The 27,789-nt window shown below is 46.6% G+C and overlaps 1 protein-coding gene across 6 annotated transcripts in view; it reads right to left on the bottom strand.

Moving 5' to 3' along the window:
* Nucleotides 1-25,801, bottom strand: part of GATAD2B (GATA zinc finger domain containing 2B) — a 39,466-nt gene extending 13,665 nt beyond the window's left edge. The window contains exons 1-3 of one of the 6 annotated variants that reach the window (XM_063440038.1): nt 7,520-7,567; nt 7,222-7,329; nt 2,749-3,078 (exon numbers count right to left, since the gene is read on the bottom strand). In XM_063440038.1, the coding sequence (XP_063296108.1) occupies nt 2,749-3,077 (329 nt within the window). In that variant the 5' untranslated portion in view covers nt 3,078; nt 7,222-7,329; nt 7,520-7,567. Of the gene's footprint in view, nt 1-2,748; nt 3,079-3,291; nt 3,835-6,889; nt 7,190-7,221; nt 7,330-7,519; nt 7,617-7,742; nt 7,764-25,674 lie in introns of those variants that run through there. The other 5 variants (XM_063440036.1, XM_063440040.1, XM_063440037.1 and 2 more) reach the window with 5 other exon arrangements.
* Between the last annotated feature and the right edge of the window lie 1,988 nt (nt 25,802-27,789).

Here is a 27,789-nt window from a genome sequence, read left to right as displayed (position 1 = left end):
CTTGCAGCAAGACACTACAAACATTTTGAATATAAAAATAAAACATATTTTAAAGCCCTGGTTGTAGATTATTTTGTAATGCACTATATGGAAGATGAATTATAATGCTTAAAATAAATAAAAATAAAATGAGTGTCATCCCTTGAAGTTTCTGGATATACAACTTCTGCAGTGAGCATTCCCAAAAACCCTTGGCCCGGTGGGTGTTAAAGGAATACTACTAGGAACCATATGACAGCCAGTTCGAATGGTGAAGAGCCCTTTGATAACCGTTTGGAAACTTACCTGGGTCCCTCTGGGCTCCAGTCATGCCAGTTTCTGGATTCTCCAATAAGCTTGGGTGAACGAAGCAGGGTTGCTTTCATTGGTTGAGAGGGTCAGCTGTGCGTTCTCAGTCATTGAGTGAAGTCTATATCATCCATGCTTGTCTCAGGGGAGACAACCACTGTACTTAGAGATGGTGCCAGGACACTCCTGGCACCATAGCCACTACAGATTGCCTTTAACCCCTTAAGGACACATGACATGTGTGACATGTCACGATTCCCTTTTATTCCAGAAGTTTGGTCCTTAAGAGGTTATTGCAGGGATGATGGTGAATTATTTCCGTCTGATGCCTGGGACGTCTAGTTCCGTGCACTGGGCAGACAGTTTTATTTTTTATTTTATTTTTTTCTGCTATAGGGGCACCTGGGAAGGTCAGGGCAGAGAGCATGCGCTGTTAACCTCGTGCTGGTGGAGTCCACAGTAGGTACTCCCTCACGGTTCCGGAGCTTATTAATGTATTATAATCACACACACAGTCCTCAAACATATTACACATAGACATATACACTACTCAGGGAGGAGAGAGACAGAGAGAGAGACTATGGAGGGGTGGGGTGGGGGGGGAGGGGGGGTGTTTGAGGGCGACTAAGCTCCAAACTGATTGGAAAACTGAAGCAGACAGGGGTGACTGTAGTTCGAGATGGAGAATTTTTCCAGATCAGTTCTTTTGCCCCAGTTTTTCCGTTAAGATTTAATGTTTAAAATTTAGGGAATACGCCAGTCAATGTCCAGGACTCTAGGGAGGGGCCCCAATCTAAAATAATCTTGTGTCAGAACATGGACACGATTGGGCTACCGCTTTAGTCCCTTGGACACGTAGATTAATGAGATTTATAATTCAACTCCCAGTATCAGTTTAATTTGTTTAAAGAAAGGAATTTCTGCTGCACAAGCAATCAGAAGAATTTTATTTTTTGCTATGGTTTTAAAACAACTGTATAGTGTCAGGCAGGGGAGATCCCAGCACGATAACTCAAACAAGAGACACAGGTTATGATGCTAGGTGTGACATAGAAACATTGAATGTGACGGGAGATAAGAACCATTCGGCCCATCTAGTCTGCCCAATTTTCTAAATACCTTATCTTATAGTTAGAATAGCCTTATGCCTATCCCACGCATGCTTAAAGGGACACTGCAGGCACCCAGACCACTTCTGCCCATTGGAGTGGTCTGGGTGCCAACTCCCACTACTCTTAACCCTGCAACTGTAGTTATTGCAGTTTTTTTATAAACTGCAATAATTACATTGCAGGGTTAACTCCACCTCTAGTGGCTGTCTACTAGACTAGCTTAGTGTAAGTTGATTGGTTGCAGAAGCCCTTTGAGCAAGAGGTAAGGGGATTAGTTAAGCATGCTTTGTCACCGACCTTAACTTTACATCGATATAACAGTCCTCAAAAGGTTTAAAAATCAAACTATTACACTGACTGAAGAGTAAAATTAAATCACTGTAGGAATCTTAATAAACTGAATGATACAGATTCAGTATTAATAACCACTATAGGCACCCAGCTCACTTCATCTCAATGAAATGGTCTGGGTGCAGTGGTCCTGTCCATTTACCCCCGTCATGTTTACATTGCAGGGATAAGTCCAGTAAAACTCAGAGCCTGAGGAAAGCCATCAGAGCTAAGTCAACTTTGCTTTCCTAGCACTATAGTTTACCTTTTATTTTGTGTGGTTTTTTTTGGCTCCAGTCTAACGTTTACTTCTCAGATCCATTCTTTTGAAAATCCTGCCATTTTCACCTAACACAATAAGCGCAAACATTCACCTTTTTAATGCAGGATGCAATAAAGCCACTTGTTCATTCACGTATTTCCATCTTGACTATGTCAACTTAGTTCTTATCAGCCTCCCCGATGCCCACATTGTCTCAGTGCAATCAGCAATGAATGCTAGAGCCAGGCTTAGCCTCCTTACCCAATGCCCCTCTCCTATCTTACTCATTGACTCCATGTACCATTCAGATTCAATTCAACTAAATATAAAGTCCCCAATAATTACACCCTTCTTCACATTCCCTCTCCAATTCATAAATACACCCCTTCTTGATTTCACTACTAAAGCTTCCCTACAGAGATTTAACTGCAGCACAACTCCTATGGAATGTCCTACCTCGTCCTATCAGACTGTCCCTCATCCCTCAAACGCATCCCTTTATTCACATTGTATTTTTCTACCTCACCTTTGCTACATTGTAAGTTTGTTTGAGAAGGTCCCCTACCTTATCGTAAATATGTAAAGAGCTGCAGAATGTTATCCCTGAATATTTTATAAGAAAAATAACAATACATGTAACATAATAAGGTTTTACAGTGTAAGAAGACTACATGTACACAAAAAAACGACAACCAAAATCCCATGGCCTGAACTTAAGAGTCTTTTCCAAAAATTCCAAACCAAACTGTGTCTCACCTCCGCCTGGAGCTCATGTCAACTGGCTCTTCATTGATGTTCTCCTTTCCATGTCTACCTACAGCTCGACTGTCTCCATGAGTCCGCAAGCTTCCATTCATCTTCTCTTCATACATTTTAAGTCCATCCTGTTTGGACGGATGTTCATGTGAAAGCTCAAGACCAGGAAAGTCCTTCCTCTTCAACAAAGCTAGCATCTTCAGCCTTTCCATGGCTTCGTGGCCTTCCATTTTTAATTGCTTGGCCAGAACATCTTCTCGGTCATCGGGCTGCTCCAAACCCCTCTTCAGGAGGTTGAGGCGCAAGGTGTCTTCTGTTACTCTGTCCATCCTGCAAACCAATGAAAGACCAGGATCGTTATCATAGTCACACAAATCCAGAGATACATTCAGACAGATCAATTCAGGTTGGGACATGACAGAGGTGTTCTATAAACACAACTATGATGTAGAATATTTTATTTACACAACTCAAATGACAGTAGGATGGAGATGAAGCACATTCAACTTTTTTCCCCAAATACTGCAAAATAAAGATACTAACCTTTGAAAGACCAGTATCTGGTCCAGATTTTGGAGAAAGCAGGAAGAAGCCATAGACATAGACCTCTGAGCCAATCCTGGACTTCCCAAAGATTTATTTAAAACCCAATGTGGAATCCTTTAAAACTCTGCCTCGCAGCAGGGACTTACATACAGCATAAAACGTGCTCTAAACACCCATAAAGATTGGAAGGTTACTACAGCAGTATGTACACTCAAACATGCTGACCTGTTGGATGCTTTTCGTGAATGAAGAGCACTTCTAGCAAGTGAATAGAATCCGCAATCATCAATTTTCTGAATTAGAAACTAGCTGTCCTTATGTTTCTGTACAATCTTTTATGTGCAAGAGATACTTCCTTCAACTACCTTCTCAACAAGGGTTTTTGTGAAATTTACAAGTAGTTTAAAAATTTATGTTTCCCAGCTAGCTAAACTCTGTCTCTTTGAGGGTGGGGATGGCATGGAAATCCACGCACTTGGCTTCATTGTCTGCCGATGTTTCGTCAGTTACATTATAGCATTTTAGGTAATTGGAGCGTCCCTTTAACCCCTTAAGGACCAAACTTCTGGAATAAAAGGGAATCATGACATATCACACATGTCATGTGTCCTTAAGGGGTTAAAGAAGTTAACTTCTAATCATATTCATTCAGCGATAAATTATGAATCTGGAAGTCACACAAAGAAGTCTTAGATTCAGAGAGCATGGGTGTTTAGATCTCTAAATTGAACTACTCAATAAAACAGCTGAAAAAAATGAGGAAATACCCAAAGCTGGGTTTGTACTAAAACCAGGGAGACTCACATTAACAGGACAGGCACAGATAGCATTTAATTTATATCTAATGCATGGGACCTGACTGCACATTAACAGGACAGGCTCAGTCAATGCTGGGTTTATAGCAAATGTAGGGAATATGACTGCACATTATCAGGACAGGCTCAGACAGCATTTAATTTATATCGAATACATGGGACCTGACTGCAAATAATCAAGACAGGCTCTGATACTGCTGGGTTTATATCGAATGTAAGGGATCTGACTGTACATTATCAGGACAGGCTCAGACAATGCTGGGTTTATATCTAATGTAGGGGACCTGACTGTACATTATCAGGGCAGGCTCAGACAATGCTGGGTTTATATCTAATGTAGGGGACCTGACTGTACATTATCAGGGCAGGCTCAGACAATGCCAGGTTTATATCGAATGTAGGGGATCTGACTGCACATTATGAGGACAGCTCAGAAAGTACTACTGGGTTTATATCGAATGTAGGGGATCTGACTGCACATTATCAGGACAGGCTCAGACAATGCTGGGTTTATATCTAATGAAGGGGATCTGACTGTACATTATCAGGGCAGGCTCAGACAATGCCGGGTTTATATCGAATGTAGGGGATCTGACTGTACATTATCAGGGCAGGCTCAGACAATGCTGGGTTTATATCTAATGTAGGGGATCTGACCGTACATTATCAGGGCAAGCTCAGACAATGCCGGGTTTATATCGAATGTAGGGGATCTGACTGTACATTATCAGGACAGGCTCAGACAATGCCGGGTTTATATCGAATGTAGGGGATCTGACTGTACATTATCAGGGCAGGCTCAGACAATGCTGGGTTTATATCTAATGTAGGGGATCTGACCGTACATTATCAGGGCAAGCTCAGACAATGCCGGGTTTATATCGAATGTAGGGGATCTGACTGTACATTATCAGGGCAGGCTCAGACAATGCTTGGTTTTTTATCTAATGTAGGGGATCTGACTGCACATTATCAGGACAGGCTCAGACAGAGCTAGGTCTGTATATGATGTAGGGCAATCATATTACAAATTATTAGGACAGGCAGTGCTATGTTTAGATATTAGGAGATGGGTTCCCAGAATACAGTCCAGTTCTGCTTTTGATGGCACAGGGGAATTTCCACCCTATGTAAACTGCTAGTAAACCTTTAGACAAGAAACCATGCCTTAAAGCTATGAACGCAAACTGTAGTATATCCTCATCGTGACTGAGGTCATTATACAATGCTGCTAACCATTAAGACTCAATTGCAAACAGCATCATTAATGGATCCATATTCCTCACAAAGGAACGGGTTAGTGAAAAAAGCTCACAGAGTGGGTAGCTGCCATCCTGTAATTTGCATTTCAATCAATTATAATAAAATGTGAGGTCTTAAAATCTACACAGCTCTGTGTACAAAGATTAATATTCCATGCCGATAGTGGGCTCTGTAATTATGCCGGATTTAAAGATGGCAGAGTGCAGATTGCTATGCACCTGTCTCCATTTGTGTTTTGCATGAAGATGCATGACGTGGGCAGGGCAGAGTCTGGGCAGCAGCATGGATAATTAGCAGCGTCTTCGCCATTTACAGAGAGAAAAAAGAAATAAAAAAAAGGAGAGCATTCTCATTAGCCAGGCCGGGCTACGCAAATATGCAATGTATTAGCGGCATTAATGAAGCATACTGGCTACATGAGAACACCCCAGGGAAGGCACACATTGCGTACAAACATTTCTTTACTAGGATATTGATCCAAGTGATGGTGTGAAATTGCTGTAACGCCATGACTGCTGCATGGTGTGTTTATGGCTTCAGTGGCAAAAAAGGAGTTAAAAAAATATCTGCATTCTCTAGGCAGGGTGACGCACACTAACACCCTCGAGTCAGATCAGGGCCGGTGCCAGCCATTATTGTTGGCATTACATGAAAAGAATTGCTGAACCATACAACAGCTGCTATATACGGAGGGTGTAGGTGAGGATATGGCAAAAATTTTAAAAATAATAAAAGGTAGACAAGTCAGATTGGGTTCAGTCTCTCTTACCCTCTACCACCTCTGCTGGGAGACTGCTGTTAATACACCTCTTCTAAAAATTGCCTTAGTGTTTCATTTAACGGCTTCAGAGTCTCACATATCTCTACCGCTCCGCTTCAACCTCGTCCCTAAACGATCCCAGGTCAAACTAAGTGGATATACTACAGATGAAAAGCAGCTGGGGAGGGGGGAGCGTTGAATGCACCCCAAGTCAGATTGTTAAACAGAACACTCAAATCCACAGAGGCAAAATTCCTGCGCTGTTTTGGGCCAGAGCACAATCCACAGCTGTGCACCAACTATGGAGATGTAATAGGAAGGATACACACAACAGATTAAGCAGAAACACACAAGAAACACAAACATACACCAGTTTGTCTGTCAAAGACACTCCAGATCACACACAGCCCGTAACACAGACACACATGTAACAAGAAATTCTAATATATGCAACGTTAACACTGTATGTACCTATACACGTCCACATGATACACACACACACACACACACACACACACACACACACTTCACAAAAGGCACACTGGTCAATCCATCCACACACAAACCAGAAAACACGCATTAACACAATTAATGCATAGCTGCAAAAAAGGAGCCCACAGACCTCACAATGCACACGTGACAGACAAAAAACCCATACTGAACGTATTGTATCATGAAAACAAAAATTACCTACAAATCACTACAAATGCAGCCCCCCGCCCCCACCAACAACACAGAGTGCCCCTGCTTCATTTACCTGCCATTTCATGACTTCTCTTCCCTGGGCCAGACAGCCCAAGTATTCCCCCCCTTCCCTTCACAACTGAGGGGAGGGGAGAAGGAAGAGGTCCCCTCCCCCCACAGACCCTTCCGTCAGGTCTGAAATGACGCAGGCCCCCTGGTATATACAAGTATATATAGTGAGGCAAGCAAGCAGGCAGACTGAGGGCCCAGCCAGGCCTCACACTACTACACACGCTTATACAGGCAGTGGGGGCGCCAAGCATCTCTCCATCTACAGCTGGCTGGCCTCATTCACAGAAGAGGAGGAGGAAGAATGGGGGCAGGAGAAGGAGGGGGAGCAATTACCTCAAATCTGATCTCTAATCCCTAACAACAAAAGAATTTCTTTGCCCTAAATAAGCTGTCTTCTTGTGTGCGGCCTGCCACAGCACTGCATTCCCCTGTCCGGCTGCCCTAAAAATTTTTTTAAAAAAATCCCCACAGCCAAATTCAACTTCCCATATTAGATTTATAATATACACGCATTATATATATTTATACACACACACAATATATACATGAAATAGCTACATTGTTTCACGCGTGGCATTTGGTACAACTATAACTGGCACAGGCAAACAGAAACATTCCATAGCATACTTACAGAAATCCTGCTGTCTGGGGGGAAGAGGGGGGAGAAAACGGGAAATATTAGAGGAACGAAAAAAAAAATAAAAAAAAAAAAAGGAAGGAAGAAAGAAAGGGAGGAAGAGGAGAGAGAGAGAGAAGGAAGGGGGGAGTAAAAAGAGGGAGAGGTGAGTTGTGTTTTTTTTCTCTAAGATGTAAAGATTCTGCCGGGTGGGCGGCACAGACAACATGACACCTACCTCCCACCCTCTCTCTAAAACCCTGCGGGATCTCTGCCCTGAGAGTGGGCACCACACTGCCACTCAACCAATCATAACCTTACACTGAGATTAAACAAAAGACAAAAAAAAAAAAAAACGAGAAAAAGGGGGGCTGAGGGGGAAGATGCATACTTTTACCCATGATTCATAGGGAGGATAAGGGGGGGTTAAAAAAAATCCAGTTGTAGCTGGTTTAAAACCTCTGGACATGGAATCAGCTTTTAATATTTTTTTTTTCTATAAGTCATTTGAGGGTGGAAACACATGCATCTTAACCCCCCCTCCAAACACCCCCAAGGCTCTGGCCTCATGCCAAACTTTCACCTCTCCCTCATTTCACACTTAGCAGACATCTGCAAGTAGTGTTTATTAGAGCGGGTCCTCTAATGTGGACACAGGCCCTCATACACACAGATTACCCTGCGGCAGGAATGGGGGTACTCTCTACCGCCTACTCTCACCTGATCATACACACACTACCCACAGAAATGATATATAGTACACAAATACACTACCAGCACCTTAATTCACACACAAATACATACTAGCATCCTCAATCCTACACAATAGCCTCTATTCTATTACAAGCATGAATATAGCACCAACAGTTTCTACAGCGCTGTACAACCTTACAATGTAGCTGTTTAACTAGTAACATGATTATCCTGTTCATGCTACCCCCCAAATTGGCTTCAGAATGCTTCCTCTGTATACCTATATAGAGTTCACTGGATGCAATTTGCAGTGTTACGTGTAATCTAGTGCCCCCCATTTAACTCACCACCGGTGGGTTCATTTTAGCTGTGCTTGCTTTAATGCACTTATACAGTTATGTGATAGGACGCTCACACATGAGACTGGAAAATAAACCCTGACCCTATAACCCCCACAAAGCAGAGTTAATGGACGGGCCGCAAACCTGCTTCTGCAGTGAAAGGTGTTAACACGTTAGAAACTCAACAATGCAGTAATAAACGCCAGTGCCTAGGAAAAAGATGTATTCAATGTATTAATAGACTGGATACTAAACACTACACAAACTGTTGAAGATGACATGTCCATGTATTAACAACAGATAGGCTGAAACTGGAGAGGACAGCCATATGAAAAGGTACAGTGTGCATTAGGGTTTAATATCTCTATATGGTTAATGTAGTATCTTACCTCTATAGACTGACAGGGTTAATGTGAGTGCAGTTAGGGTGTCCAAGAGTGGGAGTTATTGTGAGTGCAGTGGTGATCTGTATTTCTATGGCGTTACTGTGAGGACAGGCAGGGTAATTGAGAGTAGATAAGTGTTGTCACATCTCTCTGTATGCTAAATAAGTGTACAGCGTGAGTATAGTGTAGCAGTAGAGCACCGATAGCACCTGTCTGCAAACGGTGTTAGGTTAGGTAGATACAACCATCGAATATTAAATTCATAATATGAAATTAGTGGAAGAATGTTGATTAGTACACACGGGAGGGTTCACAATAGCAGGAAGTCAGTAAGCAGCACAACCTAGTACCCCTCTCACACCTGAGATACAGCATTACCAGCAAAACTAAATCTACAGGCTCCTACTAGACCAGAGGTACCCAATAAATTATTCCTGTGCAACTCTTTGACACAGTGTATCAACATCGTGGAAACCCCAAATCGGCGTGTCAAGGTGTGTGTATCTGTGTATATATATATCTGACACACAGATACACACACTGGCACACACTCAGATGCACACTGTGACACATACACACATCTTGACTCACAAATACACACACAGTAACATACACCAGGGTTTGACAAATTTGCTTGGAATTTAAGAGCCAGAGAAAGCAATGCCAAAAATACAATTCTTAGAGGGACACTATTGTCACCAGAACCACTACAGCTTAATGCAGGTTTTCTGCAGTCCATATCTCGTTCCTGAACGCTTTCAATGTAAACACTGACTTTTAAGACAAAAGGCAGTGTTTACATTGCTGCCTGGTAACACCTCTAGCGACAGTCACTCAGACTGCCTCTAGAGGTGCTTCCTGGGTCAGTGCTTCACAATGTGCAACACCTACGTTAATGTTCCCTATAGAGATGTATTGATTTAAGGCACCTTTATGAGAAGTTAAATAGCGCGCAGTGGCATTTTGCCGTGCATGCGCAATAGTCTTCCAATGCTTTTCTATGGGGAAGCATTGGATTGGCTGAGATCTTCAAGATTGATAATCTCAGCCATGAAGGTGGGGCCAGCCGCAGCGTCATTAGGCTCCTTACTTCTGGAGAGCTGGAGTGGATAGGCTTTCCCTGGGGTCCAGTGGGGCTGCTGTCATCTGCCTTCTCAGCTCCCTCTCGCGCACTGTTTAATGAGTTGGGGGCTGGAGTGACATCCTAACCTGGCTCCCAGGATCAATACAAGCCGCGCGAGGGAGCAGAGCAGGGAGATTACAGCTCCCTCGCAGCGGCATTTAGTCATCCGTCCGCCCCCATCCATCAGCCATCCGCCCCCCTTTGCTCTCCATGGGCTGGCTGCCCCCCTCCCTCAGCAATAAATGAGTCGGCCGCCCCACTCACTCTGTCAGTTGCCTGCCTCCCACTCACAGCTCTCCACGAGCCGATCTCCCTCCCTTACGTCTCAATGAGCCGGCCGGCCGCCTCCCTCAGCCCGTCTCTGCTCTAAGGCAGCTGGTCACCTCGGGGGCTAAACAGGCTCACAAATTCCAGGTGCCAGGACAAATTTCCTGGTCGCCATGGCGACCTGGGATTTGTCGAGCCCTGACACACACACTGGCACAAACATACACTCCAATACACACATTGACACATATACACACAGTGTCATATATACACACTGACACTCAGATACACACACACAGGCACATAAAAACACACTGATATACACTGGCAAATACAGACACAGTGACACATAAACAAACCTTGACACACTGATACACGCACACTCTTTGACAGACACACAAACAAATATACACTCTCACTGACAAACACATACAAACTCCCTAACAGACACACATACAATGTATTATTTTTTTTACTCCATCCAGCATCCCTACCTTTGGGAGTGCTGGCATGGAGTCTCTATGTCCCTGTGGTCCAGTGGGGCTGCTGGGCTAAGCGTGCGGTCCCTGGTGTCCAGTGGGACTGCCAAGCAGTTAGCGTGCAGTTCCTGTGGTCCAGTGGGGCTGCTAGGGAGAAGTAATATCCATGCTCAGCTCCCTCGTGCTCCTCTTAGTGATGCTGGAGTGACGTGAGATATCAGCTCCGGCATCACTGCTGTGCGCGCGAGGAAGCTGAGCAGGGAAATCACTGCCCACTGCTCCCTCGCCGCCCACGGCCATTTTGTTTTTAGAAATTTTGTCAGAACCCCATTTGTGTTCTTGCGGAACACCAGTTGGGAAACACAAGTGGCGGCAAGGAACATGGCTGATTAGGAATTAAAAAAAATACACAACAATCAAACCATCCCAAATCACTAGAAGAGCCCTGAAATTGACTAGATACTTTATTGTAACATGTCTGGAATACCCACTGGGGTTATAAATTAATATCTAATACATTCAAACAATGCCTTATACCTGTAAAACATGGGTTAAAATCCCACGCTACCAACCATTCCTTAAAGGGATACCCCACTGCCCGTATCCAAACAAAATAAAAATCACTATTTAGTACATATACCCGCAATGAAAACATGTATGCATTCAATTATGCTTTTTTAAATTGGGGCTATATTTAATGACAGCTTTTACATCTCTTGTCTACAGACTTTGTAAACCCCGCAAGGAAGCTGAAGTACTTTAGTGGTGTGGAGTGCTCCTTCAAAAGGTACTGGCTACTATAAGCCTGAAGGGTCCCTGTTACAGTCACCAGGGGAGAATTTTTACTTGCCAATGCAGAATTGTCATTCACCAACAGCTACTGGTAATTCTATACAATATTTTGGTTACATAAACTATCTTATATGTTAAAGGAACAGCCCAAGCACCATACATTTTACAGCGCACTATAGTGGATATAATGCCAGGAGTACCCAGGTGCCGCCCCAGGATAGCAGCCAAACCGTTTGCAAATGTTTCCAACTTAAGTTGGTTTGTGAAGTGTGGTTACCTACTTCAGGAGCTCTGAGAGAACTTTGGTGATGCAGGGACCTTATGGGAGCCAATAGAATATTGGTGCAAGACCTTCAAGCTGTCATCAGGGGTGTAAAAGCCACCCAGTGAGTCCCAGCTAAGTTGTCAAACTGTTTGCAAACGTTTTGACTACTTACTTATTCTGGGAGGACGCCAGGGCACTTCTGGCAGCATAACGACAAATGCGCACTGTAGTAGTTATGGTGTTTGAGTGCTCCTTTACATTACATAAACCTACATAAAAAGTACTCACTCACTGCACACAGAATGACACAGACGTGATGTTATAAAGCACACTAAAAACACAGTAATAACCTTTTATCATACCCAATCAACAATTATTGCTATACACCTTGAAGTATGCACTGTGGTACGTAATGACTTCAAATGAGAGAAGACAGCAAATGCAAGCCAAAGCAGCCCAATGAGTTCCCTTCCCTCCAAGCAGTTACTGCGGCTTACGTTTTGCACAACCTTTTGTTTGTGAGTGGTTAATGGAGCCATGTATGATCACTGTGCAATCCCCCAGTCTAACAGGTCTAGTATTGTCTTGGTGATTTGAGATTAGTAGGAGTTTCATTCCAAGGCAGCATTAGCTGTTTGCTTATTATTGCGTGGCGGGGGGCTGAATAAATGGTATAACTCCCACCAATGTCTGGCAGATTGGAACAGGCTCTGTTAGCCACAAATCCTAATGAAATAGTGGCAAATATGTGATCTCAGGTTTCTGAAGAAATGCCTAATGTTTCCAGAACTCCTCAGTGACATTGTTTTCCTATAATACACTGTTTATATGAATAAAAGGTAATGGGAGTACTATTATAATAGTAAGCATTAAAGCGGTCCTGACTCCCCCCCCCCCCCTTTCCTTATAACCTTGGATCTTAAAGGGACACTACAGGCACCCATGAAAGGCCCGAGGGACCTTTTTATTCATTTAATTTTTTTTTAACCCTTTCATTGATGCGGACATGTGCCGGATCTAAATACCCGGGCTCCGCCATTTTGTTCTCCTCTGACCATGTTGAGGGATTATTCACGGACGGATTGTGAGTTAATTTGATTGGTAACTGAAACAGAACCTTGCTTTAAGCCCTGCCCATTGTCATTTTTGTCAGCTTGACCGCCATGTATAAGAAAAAGTAGTCCCTACATTTCCATATGTATTTTATGAAAACTAGAGCTCTCAGGAAATAAATAAAAAGAGATTCAGACAGTGAACTATAGAGAAGCAGATTCGATGAAGTTTAGCTTTGGTGACGGCTAATTTACTTTTTTAAACGCTATTCTTTACACTATGACTGGCGTGCAAAGATACTTTGGCCTATGCGCAATTTACATCTATAAAGAGATAAAATAATAAAAGCATAAATAAATAAAAAAAATCACTGAAGAATTCACTTGCCTGCCTGTCCTATTCCCCACTTGTAATAGCCATCTCGACGCACCCATGGTCAGTCTGTCAGTTATCCGAGACAATACTCACTGTTTTGCCACTTTTCAAAACCTCCTGACGGAAAATGATTGTTGGCAGAAGGAGTACGTACTCTTTAAACAGCAATGAACGGTTACAAAATAGTGAGCATGAGGTCATATAACAAGCAATCCAACCTAAGGTGTATAAAGATGGCTGTCAGGAAAACAGAGTGGGAAAAGTAAACAAGGGATTTATTAAGCAAAACTCAATATGTATTAAATTAAAAAAAAAAATTGTATAATATTAAGATTATATTAAAATATTTTAATGCCAGTGGTCCTTTAAAGTGACATTATAGTCACCAGAACAACTACAGCTTATTGAATTTGTTCTGCTGAGTAGAATCATTCCCTTCAGGCTTTTTGCTGTAAACACTGTCTTTTCAGAGAAAATGCAGTGTTTACATTACAGCCTAGTGATAACTTCACTGGCCACTCCTCAGATGGCTGTTAGAGATCCTTCCTGGGTCATGGCTGCCTAAAATGCATCCAAACATTCCATGTCTCCTCCCTCTGCATGCAGACACTGAACTTTCCTCATAGAGATTCATTGATTCAATTAATCTCTATGAGGAGATGCTGATTGGCCAGGACTGTGTTTGAATCATGCTGGCTCTGCCCCTGATCTGCCTCCTTGTCAGTCTCAGCCAATCATATGGGGAAGCACTGTGATTGGATCAGGCTACCACTACTTATGATGTCAGCAGACTGCTTCTTTTTCTGAGGCAAACAGCATGCAGAGCTACAGCTTCAGGCTTGAATACAGTAAGATTTTGCTATATTTATGGAGGCATGAGGGGACCAGATGGTGGTTTTAACACTATAGGGTCAGGAATACATGTTTGTGTTCCTGACCCTATAGTGATCCTTTAAGTTGTGTCCCAGAGTGCCCCTTTAACCAGCCCTCTATTTGAAAAAGGGGATATTTTTAAGGAACTATTTAACTATTCAGTAGATATAACCCAAAGAAAACATACATGTATTTTTTCCCAGCATGTCTTATTTAGGGGTATATGGACAAACAGCTTGAAAAAAAAGCTGCAGACCGGCTGTCTGCAGCCTTTACAAATCATCCTCTCTTCTCATTGAGAAGAAATCTCTGAAGCCACATGTGCACATATGTATGCGATTGTGGCTTTGTAATACATCTTACTGAGAATGGGGGAGAGGCACACTCTATGGAGCCAACAGAAGTGTAAGAAGGCCTCCCTAGCCGTCTGTGTTTCTGCCCACGATTCTAAAAATACAGTTACCTATTGAAATCGTCATTTATTTTTATAAAGTGTCAAAAATTGTCAGACTCCAGACACACAAAACTGTGTGTCTGGAGTGTTCTTTTAGACTCCTAAATTGGAGGCTTTCTTTAAATTTTGGGTTACAATTTGTGTTTCTACTTTCTATGCAAGGATTGCTGAAGTATTCTTGTGTACCATAAGGACATTTAAAGGGATTCTATAGTGTTAGGAATACAAAGTGCCCTCTGGTCCTCCCCCTCCCTCACGTCCCCATGGCACGTAAAGGGTTAAAAAAAGAAAATTATATATATATATATATATATATATATATATATATATATATATAAAAATACACACACATTTGTTTACTCATCCAATTACAGCGCGGATCTCCCTTGATGCTGTGTCGTCGCTCCGCCTCCCCTGACAGTCATCCGAAGGAGGAGGGCTAATGCGCATGCACAATGTCTCAATGCTTTCTTGTGGGGATTTTACAGATGCTGGATGTCCTCATGCAGAGTGTGAGGATGTCCAATGTCAGATGACCTGGGGTCCGGTAACATCCAGGAAGTGCTCTGGTGGCTGTCTTATTGACAGCAACTAAAGACAGTCTTAGTCCTGCAATGCAATTATTGCAGTTTCTATAAAACTGCAATGATTTACATTGCAGGATTAAGGGAGACAGTGACAATGCACCCAGACCAGTTCTATGAGATGAAGAGGTTGGGTCCTTTCTGGCATAAATTGGTTGCTGGATGTTAAAGGGACACTATAGTCACCAGAACAACTACAGCTTATTGTATTTTTTCTGGTGAGTAGAATCATTACCTTCAGGCTTTTTGCTGTAAACGCTGTCTTTTCAGAGAAAATGCAGTGTTTACATTACAGCCTAGTGATAACTTCACTGGCCACTCCTCCGATGACTGTTAGAGATCCTTCCTGGGTCATGGCTGCCTAAAATGCATCCAAACATTCAGTGTCTCCTCCCTCTGCATGCAGACACTGAACTTTCCTCATAGAGATTCATTGATTCAGTTCATCTCTATGAGGAGATGCTGATTGGCCAGGGCTGTGTTTGAATCATGCTGGCTCTGCCCCTGATCTGACTCTTTGTCAGTCTCAGAGAATCCTATGGGGAAGCACTGTGATTGGATCAGGCTACCACTACTGATGATGTCAGCAGACTGCTTGTTTTTCTGAGGCAAACAGCATGCAGAGCTACAGCTTCAGGCTTGAATACAGTAAGATTTTGCTATATTTATGGAGGCATGAGGTGCCCAGATGGTGATTTTAACACTATAGGGTCAGGAATACATGTTTGTGTTCCTGACCCTATAGTGACCCTTTAAATGGTTGTGATGTAAGATAAAAGAAATAAAATTGCACCATATGTATTTGGTTAATTTATTAGCATTTTCTGTTAAAAACATAGAATGTCAAACTCGCGGCCTGAGGGGCGGATGCATCTTCTTTGCGACCCGGCAAGCCGCGAGTTTGAGACATGCTTAGTGTTAAAGCAGAGTAAGCACCTGCTTTCTCAACATTGCAGGTGCCTACTGAGCTAAAATTTACCCGGCCTGGGGGGGGGGGGGGGGGGAGGGGGAGGGGGAGGGGGAGGGGGCGGGGGAGAGGTCCCTGGAGGAGCTCAGTCTTCCTGCTCCTCACTGCTCCCTTGCGCTGCCTGATATGATATATTCCGGCACCACTAAACTGTGCACAAGGGAGCAGGAAGGAGATGTCCAGATAGAAGATCCCCACTGGAACACAGGGAATGATGTAAGTGTGTGCAATAATGTGTAAATGTGTGTTGTGTCGGTCAGTGAGTGAGTGTCTCTGTGTGAGTGTCTGTCTGTGTCTGGACAGTGTAGTACCTGGAGGAGCACGGAGTGACGTCAACGTACTCAACTTTCACAGGGTTTCAAGAAGTAGCTGGAGGATCCGCTTTGGCACAGGGTGCGGCCGGCGCCATTTGGGGTATACCAGAGGCCGGATTCCAGAGTCGCATACTTGCAGCGACAATGTGAGTGGAGTCTGCTTGTTGGCTACAGGAGGGTGCTGGGATTTAGTATATGGGGGAGGTCTGGGATTTCGTACTGTATATGGGGGAGGTCTGGGATTTTGTATATGGGGAAGGTCTGGGATTTCGTACTGTACATGGGGGAGGTCTGGGATTTAGCATATGGGGGAGGTCTGGGATTTAGTACTATATATGGGGGAGGTCTGGGATTTAGCATATGGGGGAGGTCTGGGATTTAGCATATGGGGGAGGTCTGGGATTTAGCATATGGGGGAGGTCTGGGATTTAGTACTGTATATGGGGGAGGTCTGGGATTTAGCATATGGGGGAGGTCTGGGATTTAGCATATGGGGGAGGTCTGGGATTTAGCATATGGGGGAGGTCTGGGATTTAGCATATGGGGGAGGTCTGAGATTTAGCATATGGGGGAGGTCTGAGATTTAGCATATGGGGGAGGTCTGAGATTTAGCATATGGGGGAGGTCTGAGATTTAGCATATGGGGGAGGTCTGAGATTTAGCATATGGGGGAGGTCTGAGATTTAGCATATGGGGGAGGTCTGAGATTTAGCATATGGGGGAGGTCTGAGATTTAGCATATGGGGGAGGTCTGGGATTTAGCATATGGGGGAGGTCTGGGATTTAGTATATGGGGGAGGTCTGGGATTTAGTATATGGGGGAGGTCTGGGATTTAGTATATGGGGGAGGTCTGGGATTTAGTATATGGGGAGGTCTGGGATTTAGTATATGGGGGAGGTCTGGGATTTAGTATATGGGGGAGGTCTGGGATTTAGTATATGGGGGAGGTCTGGGATTTAGTGTATGGGGGAGGTCTGGGATTTAGTGTATGGGGGAGGTCTGGGATTTAGTGTATGGGGGAGGTCTGGGATTTAGTGTATGGGGGAGGTCTGGGATTTAGTATATGGGGATGCTGTTTTTTTTTTATACCGTACTTTTCAAAATAAACCTACATTTCTAGTTTTTGGTTTTCTTTGCGGCCCACATAAACTTAAACCTTATTTATTTGTCCCGTGCTAGACTGAGTTTGACATGCTTGCTGTAATCCATGAACCAGTTTAGTAGACCTTCTCTGAACTTTCTCCAAAGTATAACAATTGTTCTGGAGATATGGTCTCCAGAACTGCATACACTACTCCAAGTAAGGATAGATTTTATGTTCTCCTTTACATACAGGGCGACCCTTCCCTGTCTTCTATATAAAGAATACCCTGGTATTGCTATTTCCCAGTCATTTTTCTCGTTAAACCATGTCAGTAGCAGCGACTAAATCTCCAATATCAGTTGCCATTATTGGTTCATGGATCTTAACCCCCCGCCCCACACACACACACTCTGACAGGCACACGCGCACACACACTGACAGGCTCTGTCACAAACACACACTCTGACAGGCACATGCACACACTCTGACAGGCTCTGTCACAAACACACACACAGTCTGACAGGCTCTGTCACAAACACACACTCTTGACAGACTCGCACAGGCTTACACACACATTTTTTGTTTTAATTGAAACACACTCAGTCTCCCTACCTTTGGGAGAGCTGAGAGGGTCTTTCCTAGGGTCCAGTGAGGCTGCACTATTCCGGTGTGCAAAGGAGCAGTACTCTGCCTGTAGCTCCTATCTGCTCCCTCACGCTCTGTAATGATGCCGGGGGCGGAATGATGTCATATTCCGGCTACCTACATCATTATCCCTCGCGCGCCGCCCATAATTCTCGTCAAAGCTCCCTCCCACACAAACTAGAGAGCTGGCAAATTCCAGACGCCAGGGCGAAATTGCTAGTCGCCGTGGCGATCTGGCGCCTGGGATTTGTAGAGTCCTGGCATAAGGTCTCCCCCCACTGGCTAATCTCGTGGATGGAGCCTGACCCAGCACCGAGAGACATCAGGGCTAGATTCAGGTAAGTGACTGAACGTGTTTTAACCCCTTCCGCACCACTGGAGGGAGGGGATGGGGGCGCGAGGAAGATGGGCACTGTAGGAACCTATAGTGCTAGGAAAACGGCTTTGTTTTCCTGGCACTATAGAATCCCTTTAAATCTATTACTATTTTCCCCTGTACCCATGGTGCACCATTCTTACTTTTCTCATCATCCTATATCTGCCTGACTTTACCTATGAGTTTTGCAGCGTTCTACAATGTACCACACAGCCTCCTTTCACAAAACAAGCTCCTTATTAGACGTTCTCTGATAACATACTCAGGCTAGTGCATGAGAGATCAGTGTGTGCTAAGCTTCTGACATAACTCTCTCCCTAAGCTAGCCACTGTCTTCGTATTGTTGTTGTTATTTGTCTCCTTTCCCTTTAGCATGGCTTTGAAATACTAGGCAGATAATAAGTGGATGGGGATTGTCTGTGGGTGGAGTCAAGTCAACAACTCAGCTCAAACAAATCCCTGATTGGCTGAGCTATTTTGTGAAACAGGGTGGTGTGGTTAAGGGTGGAGTTATGCTGCAGTTCTTGCCACTACAAGCTTGAAGGGTCTCCAGTACCGTCATTGCCCGCTGCCCCACCCCCTTTAAGCTGTTAATACGAAGCCAAAACCTATGGAATATACTTATGTTGTGGTTGGAGACTATTCCTGTGATACTATTCACATCACTCAATTTCTCCTTTACTGTATCTAGCATTTCAGAGACTCCTATAAAACCTGTTCATGGGGGATAATGTTGTAATCACGAGACATCACTGAACACAAATATGAATGTTTTAGAGCAGTGACATATGAACTCTAACTTTGGCCACTGTTTGTGACTAAGTGGTTACTAAGGACTGGATATACCTCATTTGCAATACCCTGGGTTGTCTACTTTTGCAAAGGGTAGGTCATGATGGGGGTAATTCTCATTCCTGGGCTGCCATAGGGTCTCAAATACAACATAACCAATCTGGAACATTTCAATGTGTCAAAACATAAACAGGGAAGCCTTATATTTAACTCTGTAACATTCCAAAACACCATAAACCTGCACATTATTGTACGGGACATCACAGCATACAAATATGTGTATTTTATAGCAGTAAAAGCAAACACTTAAGACCTTCACAGTTAAAAATATGCTGAATTTGGAACATTCTCACACTCAGGAGTACCCCCAAAGTAAGAAGTCAACCCGTTTTAGAATGGGTGCTACTCCCTGACTTGGCCACTTCTTATGCAGAGCAAGAATCTCCATCTGAGCTAATGCCGGTGGTGCAGGGTTAAGCTCATGAGAACAAAAGGAGGGTCCTGCTTAGGAACATCCGGCTCTCCATAGGAAGTAGTGGAAGTGGGGAGAGGCGCATGGTGGGCATAAGATATAAAGTCAAACCATTCTAAAACTGTTTGACTATTTAAATTTGGGGGGCTCCAGTGTACTCCTAGCATCATAACAGCATGCTGCAGTGGTTATGGTTCTTTGAGTTTTCTTTTAACTCCATCAAGTCAAAGCCACCACTCACAGATGCTATTCCTTTTATTATCTCACTCTTCTACAGTCTTTCAATTGCTATGGCTTACCACATATCTCCTATTTCTGATTAAATCTCCCCATTTACCAATATTACTGTATTCATGCTATGTTGCTCAGACCTTACTCCCCGCTCCTGAATTGCAGACCAATCACCCAATTTCTCTTCTTTCTAGAAGTGCTACTTGTTAGCTCACTCACCTTATTCACTCCATTACTATACAACCATTGACTTCCTCTTCTCCATCCTAATATTTTACTCCTACTCACATTGGTCAAATTCTTCCCCTTCCCTTTTTCTTAATTTACTGTATTCCTATTCTCTTGCCCCCTCACCTTTAACAAGTTGCTAATACTCCCCTAGTACTCTACGGTACATTCTTTCTCCTGTGGTCCCCTTTCACCTCTAAAGTCCCTCCTTCCCTTGCTTGTTACACCTCCACCCTTAAATCAGAATCCAGTCATCCCTTAAACTGTATTGCCTTCTCTGCCTTGTCCCTTTACTACCTTTCCCCATAATTCTGACACCATTACTTCACGTGTCCCTTACTGTTCTTCCTTTCTTCAATTTTACTTCAAATATGCAACGTACTGTATGCCCTGTCTGATATGTTAAACTCCTATTATTACAGGTTATTCTACATGTCACTACCCAGTTAAAGTTTAGCTCTGACAAGTAGAAATTCACACCTGGTGAATACACTATGGCTTTAAGGGCAAGCAATCTTAATGGTAACTATAATCCTTTAAGGGGGACCTTTCTGGTTTAATAAGCCCTACCGGGCACTATTTTGCAGGATCAGAGTGCATGCGCACACTTCAAAATGGCGTGAGGTTTTAATTTTTTTTAAATTTAATTAAAAAGACCACTCTGCAACGGAACTAGCAACCCCCTTGCAAACGCTCAGCCTTCCAGGGTAAAATATTCATGTCTGTTGTCAGTGTACACTACGTGCGGACAACAAACATAATGTAAACACAGAATAGACATTCTGCCTACGTGAGCAGGTGGGTGCAACTCGCCCCTCACACATAATTGCCAATAATTTGGTATGTATAGCATTTCATTGAAACACTGCACATTCTGATTCCTACCCGCATGACGACTTTAAATCAGAATGGAAGTGGTCATGGTGGTTGGAGTAAACCTATAAGGCCTGGCTAGTAAGAGCAAATTAAACTTTTAAGCTCTGCCTTATTAATGAAATAAATATTTATCCTTTTATTATCCATCTGCAATCCCTCTCTCCTTAATATTCTCATCACCTCATGTTTCTTTTACGGTACCCCTTTTTTTTTTCCAAGTTATACTCCAATCATCTCACATTTGTACCCCCTCCCTAATAGGCAGTTATATTCCCATTACCCCAATATTTCCCTTACTCTTCCCCTCTCGCCTTAACTATACTCATATTACCCCATGATTCCCTCAAAAATCCCTCCTCTCTCCTTAACTGTACACCCATTACCCCATGTTTCTCTTACTCTACCGCTCACTCCATAAATATATTACCATCACTGTAGCTCTCTCTCCATAAATAGCCCCCATTACTGTCACTGTACCCCGCTCTTCCTAAATATACCCCCATTACTATCACTGTAGCTCTCGCTCCATAAATATACCCCCATTACTATCACTGTAGCTCTCGCTCCATAAATATACCCCCATTACTATCACTGTAGCTCTCGCTCCATAAATATACCCCCATTACTATCACTGTAGCTCTCGCTCCATAAATATACCCCCATTATTGTGACTGTACCCCTCTCTCCTTAAATATACTCCCCCATTATTGTCACTGTACCCCTCTCTCCCTAAATATACCCCATTACGGTCACTGTACTCCTCTCTTCCAAAATATACTCCCATTACTGTCACTGTACCCTTCTCTCTATAAATATACCCCCATTACTGTCACTGTACCCTTCTCTCCCTAAATATACCCCCATTACTGTCACCGTACCCCTCTCTTCCGAAAAATATACCCCCATTACTGTCACTGTACCCCTCTCTCCCTAAAAATACCCCCATTACTGTCACTGTATCCCTTTCGCCATAAAATACCCCCATTACTGACACTGTACCCCTCTCTCCCTAAATATACACCCCATTATTGTCATTGTACCCCTCTCTCCCTAAAAATACCCCCATTACTGTCACTGTATCCCTTTCGCCATAAAAATACCCACATTACTGACACTGTACCCCTCTCTCCCTAAATATACACCCCATTATTGTCATTGTACCCCTCTCTCCCTAAAAATACCACCATTACTGACACTGTACCCCCTCTCCATAAATATAGACCCCATTACTGTCACTGTACCCCCTCTCTCCTTATATATACACACCCCATTACTGTCACTGTACCCCTCTCTCCTTATATATACACACCCCATTACTGTCACTGTACCCCTCTCTCCTTATATATACACACCCCATCACGGTCACTGTACCCCTCTCTCCTTTTATATACACACCCCATTACTGTCACTGTACCCCTCTCTCCTTATATATACACACCCCATCACGGTCACTGTACCCCTCTCTCCTTTTATATACACACCCCATTACGGTCACTGTACCCCTCTCTCCTTATATACACACACCCCATCACTGTCACTGTACCCCTCTCTCCTTATATATACCCCCATTACTGACACTGTACCACTCTTTTATTAACCCTTTCAGGACAATGGGCTGGGTTCGCTCATGCAGCTCCCTTTCCTGTCTCCCTTTCCCTTTCCTCTCTCACTGTGCCCCTTCTCCCCCCCAGTCTCCCTCACTGAGCCCCCTTCTCCCCCCAGTCTCCCTCACTGTTCCCCCCAGTCTCCCTCACTGTGCCCCCCAGTCTCCCCCCAGTCTCCCTCACTGTGCCCCCCAGTCTACCTCACTGTGCCCCCCTTCTCCCCCCAGTCTACCTCACTGTGCCCCCCTTCTCCCCCCAGTCTCCCTCACTGTGCCCCCCGTTCTCCCTCACTGTGCCCCCTTCTCCCCCCCAGTCTCCCTCACTGTGCCCCCTTCTCCCCCCAGTCTCCCTCACTGTGCCCCCTTCTCCCTCCCAGTCTCCCTCACTGTGCCCCCTTCTCCCCCCCAGTCTCCCTCACTGTGCCCCCTTCTCCCCCCCAGTCTCCCTCACTGTGCCCCCTTCTCCCCCCCAGTCTCCCTCACTGTGCCCCCTTCTCCCCCCAGTCTCCCTCACTGTGCCCCCTTCTCCCACCCAGTCTCCCTCACTGTGCCCCCTTCTCCCACCCAGTCTCCCTCACTGTGCCCCCCTTCTCCCTCACTGTGCCCCCCTCCCCCAGTCTCCCTCACTGTGCCCCCCTCCCCCCAGTCTCCCTCACTGTGCCCCCCTCTCCCCCAGTCTCCCTCACTGTGCCCCCCTCTCCCCCAGTCTCCCTCACTGTGCCCCCCTCTCCCCCAGTCTCCCTCACTGTGCCCCCCTCTCCCCCAGTCTCCCTCACTGTGCCCCCCTCTCCCCCAGTCTCCCTCACTGTGCCCCCCTCCCCCCAGTCTCCCTCACTGTGCCCCCCTCCCCCCCAGTCTCCCTCACTGTGCCCCCCTCCCCCCCAGTCTCCCTCACTGTGCCCCCCTCCCCCCCAGTCTCCCTCACTGTGCCCCCCTCCCCCCCAGTCTCCCTCACTGTGCCCCCCTCCCCCCCAGTCTCCCTCACTGTGCCCCCCTCCCCCCAGTCTCCCTCACTGTGCCCCCCTCTCCCCCAGTCTCCCTCACTGTGCCCCCCTCCCCCCAGTCTCCCTCACTGTGCCCCCCTCCCCCCAGTCTCCCTCACTGTGCCCCCCTCCCCCCCAGTCTCCCTCACTGTGCCCCCCTCCCCCCCAGTCTCCCTCACTGTGCCCCCCTCCCCCCAGTCTCCCTCACTGTGCCCCCCTCCCCCCAGTCTCCCTCACTGTGCCCCCCTCCCCCCAGTCTCCCTCACTGTGCCCCCCTCCCCCCAGTCTCCCTCACTGTGCCCCCCTCCCCCCCAGTCTCCCTCACTGTGCCCCCCTCCCCCCCAGTCTCCCTCACTGTGCCCCCCTCCCCCCCAGTCTCCCTCACTGTGCCCCCCCCCCCAGTCTCCCTCACTGTGCCCCCCCCCCAGTCTCCCTCACTGTGCCCCCTCCCCCCCCAGTCTCCCTCACTGTGCCCCCTCCCCCCCAGTCTCCCTCACTGTGCCCCCTCCCCCCCAGTCTCCCTCACTGTGCCCCCTCCCCCCCAGTCTCCCTCACTGTGCCCCCTCCCCCCCCAGTCTCCCTCACTGTGCCCCCTCCCCCCCAGTCTCCCTCACTGTGCCCCCTCCCCCCCCAGTCTCCCTCACTGTGCCCCCTCCCCCCCAGTCTCCCTCACTGTGCCCCCTCCCCCCCAGTCTCCCTCACTATGCCCCCTCCCCCCCAGTCTCCCTCACTGTGCCCCTCCCCCCCCAGTCTCCCTCACTGTGCCCCCTCCCCCCCCAGTCTCCCTCACTGTGCCCCCTCCCCCCCCAGTCTCCCTCACTGTGCCCCCTCCCCCCCCAGTCTCCCTCACTGTGCCCCCTCCCCCCCCAGTCTCCCTCACTGTGCCCCCTCCCCCCCAGTCTCCCTCACTGTGCCCCCCTCTCCCCCAGTCTCCCTCACTGTGCCCCCCTCTCCCCCAGTCTCCCTCACTGTGCCCCCCTCTCCCCCAGTCTCCCTCACTGTGCCCCCCTCTCCCCCAGTCTCCCTCACTGTGCCCCCCTCTCCCACAGTCTCCCTCACTGTGCCCCCCTCTCCCACAGTCTCCCTCACTGTGCCCCCCTCTCCCACAGTCTCCCTCACTGTGCCCCCCTCTCCCACAGTCTCCCTCACTGTGCCCCCCTCTCCCACAGTCTCCCTCACTGTGCCCCCTTCTCCCCCCAGGCTCCCTCACTGTGCCCCCCCTTCTCCCCCCAGTCTCCCTCACTGTGCCCCCCTTCTCCCCCCAGTCTCCCTCACTGTGCCCCCCTTCTCCCCCCAGTCTCCCTCACTGTGCCCCCCTTCTCCCTCACTGTGCCCCCCCTTCTCCCCCAGTCTCCCTCACTGTGCCCCCCCTTCTCCCCCAGTCTCCCTCACTGTGCCCCCCCTTCTCCCCCAGTCTCCCTCACTGTGCCCCCCCTTCTCCCCCAGTCTCCCTCACTGTGCCCCCCCAGTCTCCCTCACTGTGCCCCCCCTTCTCCCCCAGTCTCCCTCACTGTGCCCCCCCTTCTCCCCCAGTCTCCCTCACTGTGCCCCCCCTTCTCCCCCAGTCTCCCTCACTGTGCCCCCCCTTCTCCCTCACTGTGCCCCCCCTTCTCCCCCAGTCTCCCTCACTGTGCCCCCCCTTCTCCCCCAGTCTCCCTCACTGTGCCCCCCCTTCTCCCCTCAGTCTCCCTCACTGAGCCCCCCCTTCTCCCCTCAGTCTCCCTCACTGAGCCCCCCCCCTTCTCCCCCCAATCTGTAGATTAGACCAAGTTAGTATGTGAGTCTCCCTCTGTCACACCATTCATTCCCCTCACTCCCTGTCTCCGTCCTCCCCCCAGCCCCGATATCCCCTCTATATCGCTCCCCGCCCCTGCTGCTCCCGCCCCGGTCAAGGCCGGAGTCCCCGGTCTCACCTGTCAAGCAGTCCGTAATTCGGGCTCGCTCCGGCGGACCTCACTGCGGCAGACACCGGCCCCCCACACAAACAATGACTCTGATTGGGCGACAGCCAAAGCTCCGAGCCCCACCCACCCGGCGCAGGTTCGCGTTCTGATTAGCTACCGGTGGCGGGGAACCGGTGAAAGAGGGCGGGGCAATCATTCCAACCAATCAGCGCAGTGAATGCTTCCACCGCTATATTGAGTGACATGACAGCCAGCCAATGATTCTGCTCGGCTTCTGATTTGCTGGATGTCGTGATTGACGGCAGGCAGTACCAGTAAGCTGGGAGCCCGGGGACAGTGCCTATCTGGACACGCTTTCCGATTGAATAGCCAATGAGCTGATACAACCCCTGAGTGACAGCTCTCACAGCCAATCAATGTTCACTATGCTTCCACTACTACTCCAGCCTTGCTAATGCCCTCGTTGCAACCCAGTCTTGACACCAGGCATGGGGCACTGATATCTCACCCATAGTACAACCCTCCATGGCAGTATTAACTCAGCCCCCCCGGGCACCCTCTGCCATGACCCCCAGCCCCCCCCCCCTGCCATGACCTCCAGGGCCCCCCTCTGCCATGACCCCTAGCCCTCCCCCTGCACCCTCTGCCATGACCCTCAGCCCTCCCGTGCCATGACCCCCTGCACCCCTCTGCCATGACCTCCAGGGCCCCCCTCTGCCATGACCCCCAGCCCTCCACCTGCACCCTCTGCCATGACCCCCAGCCCTCCCCCTGCACCCTCTACCATGACCCCCAGCAACCCTCTGCCATGACCTCCAGGGCCCCCCTCAGCCATGACCCCCACCAGCCCTCCCCCTGCACCCCTCTGCCATGACCTCCAGGGCCCCCTTCAGCCATGACCCCCAGCCCTCCCCCTGCACCCTTCTGCCATGACCTCCAGGGCCCCCCTCTGCCATGACCCCCAGCCCTCCCCCTGCACCCTCTGCCTTGACCCCCAGGCACCCCTCTGCCATGACCCCCAGCCCTCCCCCTGCACCCTCTGCCTTGACCCCCAGGCACCCCTCTGCCATGACAGCCTTGACTCCCATGTACCCTGTCCTGCACCTTCTGCCATTATGTAACACTTGACATGGGCCTTCCTGTACCCAGTGCTTTGACATTGTTTCAAAGTACACTATTAGTGCAAGCCATGACACTATGCCAACCTCTGCAAACCCTACAGAAATACATTCAAATATAATAAAAGCTCTCCTGCATTCATATAATAACATTGTAAGGTCATTGGGGGCAGTGCGCTTGATTGTAAGATGGTGGAAGCAGGGACCTTAGTTCTAATACCAGCAGGTTTATCTGGGAATGTGTTAATTGACTGAGAATTTAAGGTGAAGTTCAAATTCTAGGCCAAAATACACAAACGGAATCATTGTACAGCAGTAGAAGGAGAGAGAAAAACCAACATCAGAGTCTGCTCTGTATGATCACACTGATCCGACTCCCTCTCTTCTCCCCTGTGACAATGTTTCTCTGTGAAGAGATTTATAAACTGATCAGGCATGCTCAATGCACTTTTACGGCATTCCTAGGGATAGGACACTGATTGTTAGATTATTGTCACCCCCTGAAGTGGGTGTGGAAAGCATAAGAAATAATAAGCAGGTAAATATATACCAAAAAATCATTTGCCTTCCTTTTGCAGCTTGCAGAGTGAGGCAATTGTCTAATTCACAGCTAAAGCTTTTGAATGAGACAGCTGCCACAAATTAATCCATGTCCCTTTAAAGATAGATAGAATTAGAAATTTAATGAAAAAAGTATTTTGTTTATTGTTCCCCTTTTTTATATTCTAAATAAGACACTGCAAATTTAAGCAGTAAGAAAGAACAAGGAAATGTATTACGTACAGCATTTGTGATCCAACTTAAATGATTACCCAGGACATACTTAAAGAGAGAAATCTCAATGTATCCAACCTGATAAAATATTTTATAAATTAATAAATAAATTATTCACCAGCAAGTAACTAATCTGGAATAAAACACATTTTCAAAATTGACATAACCGAAAAATAAAAGACTTCGAGAATTTTTTTAAAATGTAGCTATTATGGCCTAAACTTTAAATTCA

This window comes from Pelobates fuscus, chromosome 13 (genome assembly GCF_036172605.1).
Source record: "Pelobates fuscus isolate aPelFus1 chromosome 13, aPelFus1.pri, whole genome shotgun sequence".
Lineage (NCBI taxonomy): Eukaryota > Metazoa > Chordata > Amphibia > Anura > Pelobatidae > Pelobates > Pelobates fuscus.
The sequence above is the reverse complement of the archived record's forward strand: the minus strand, read 5'-3'. Positions and strand labels throughout refer to the sequence as shown.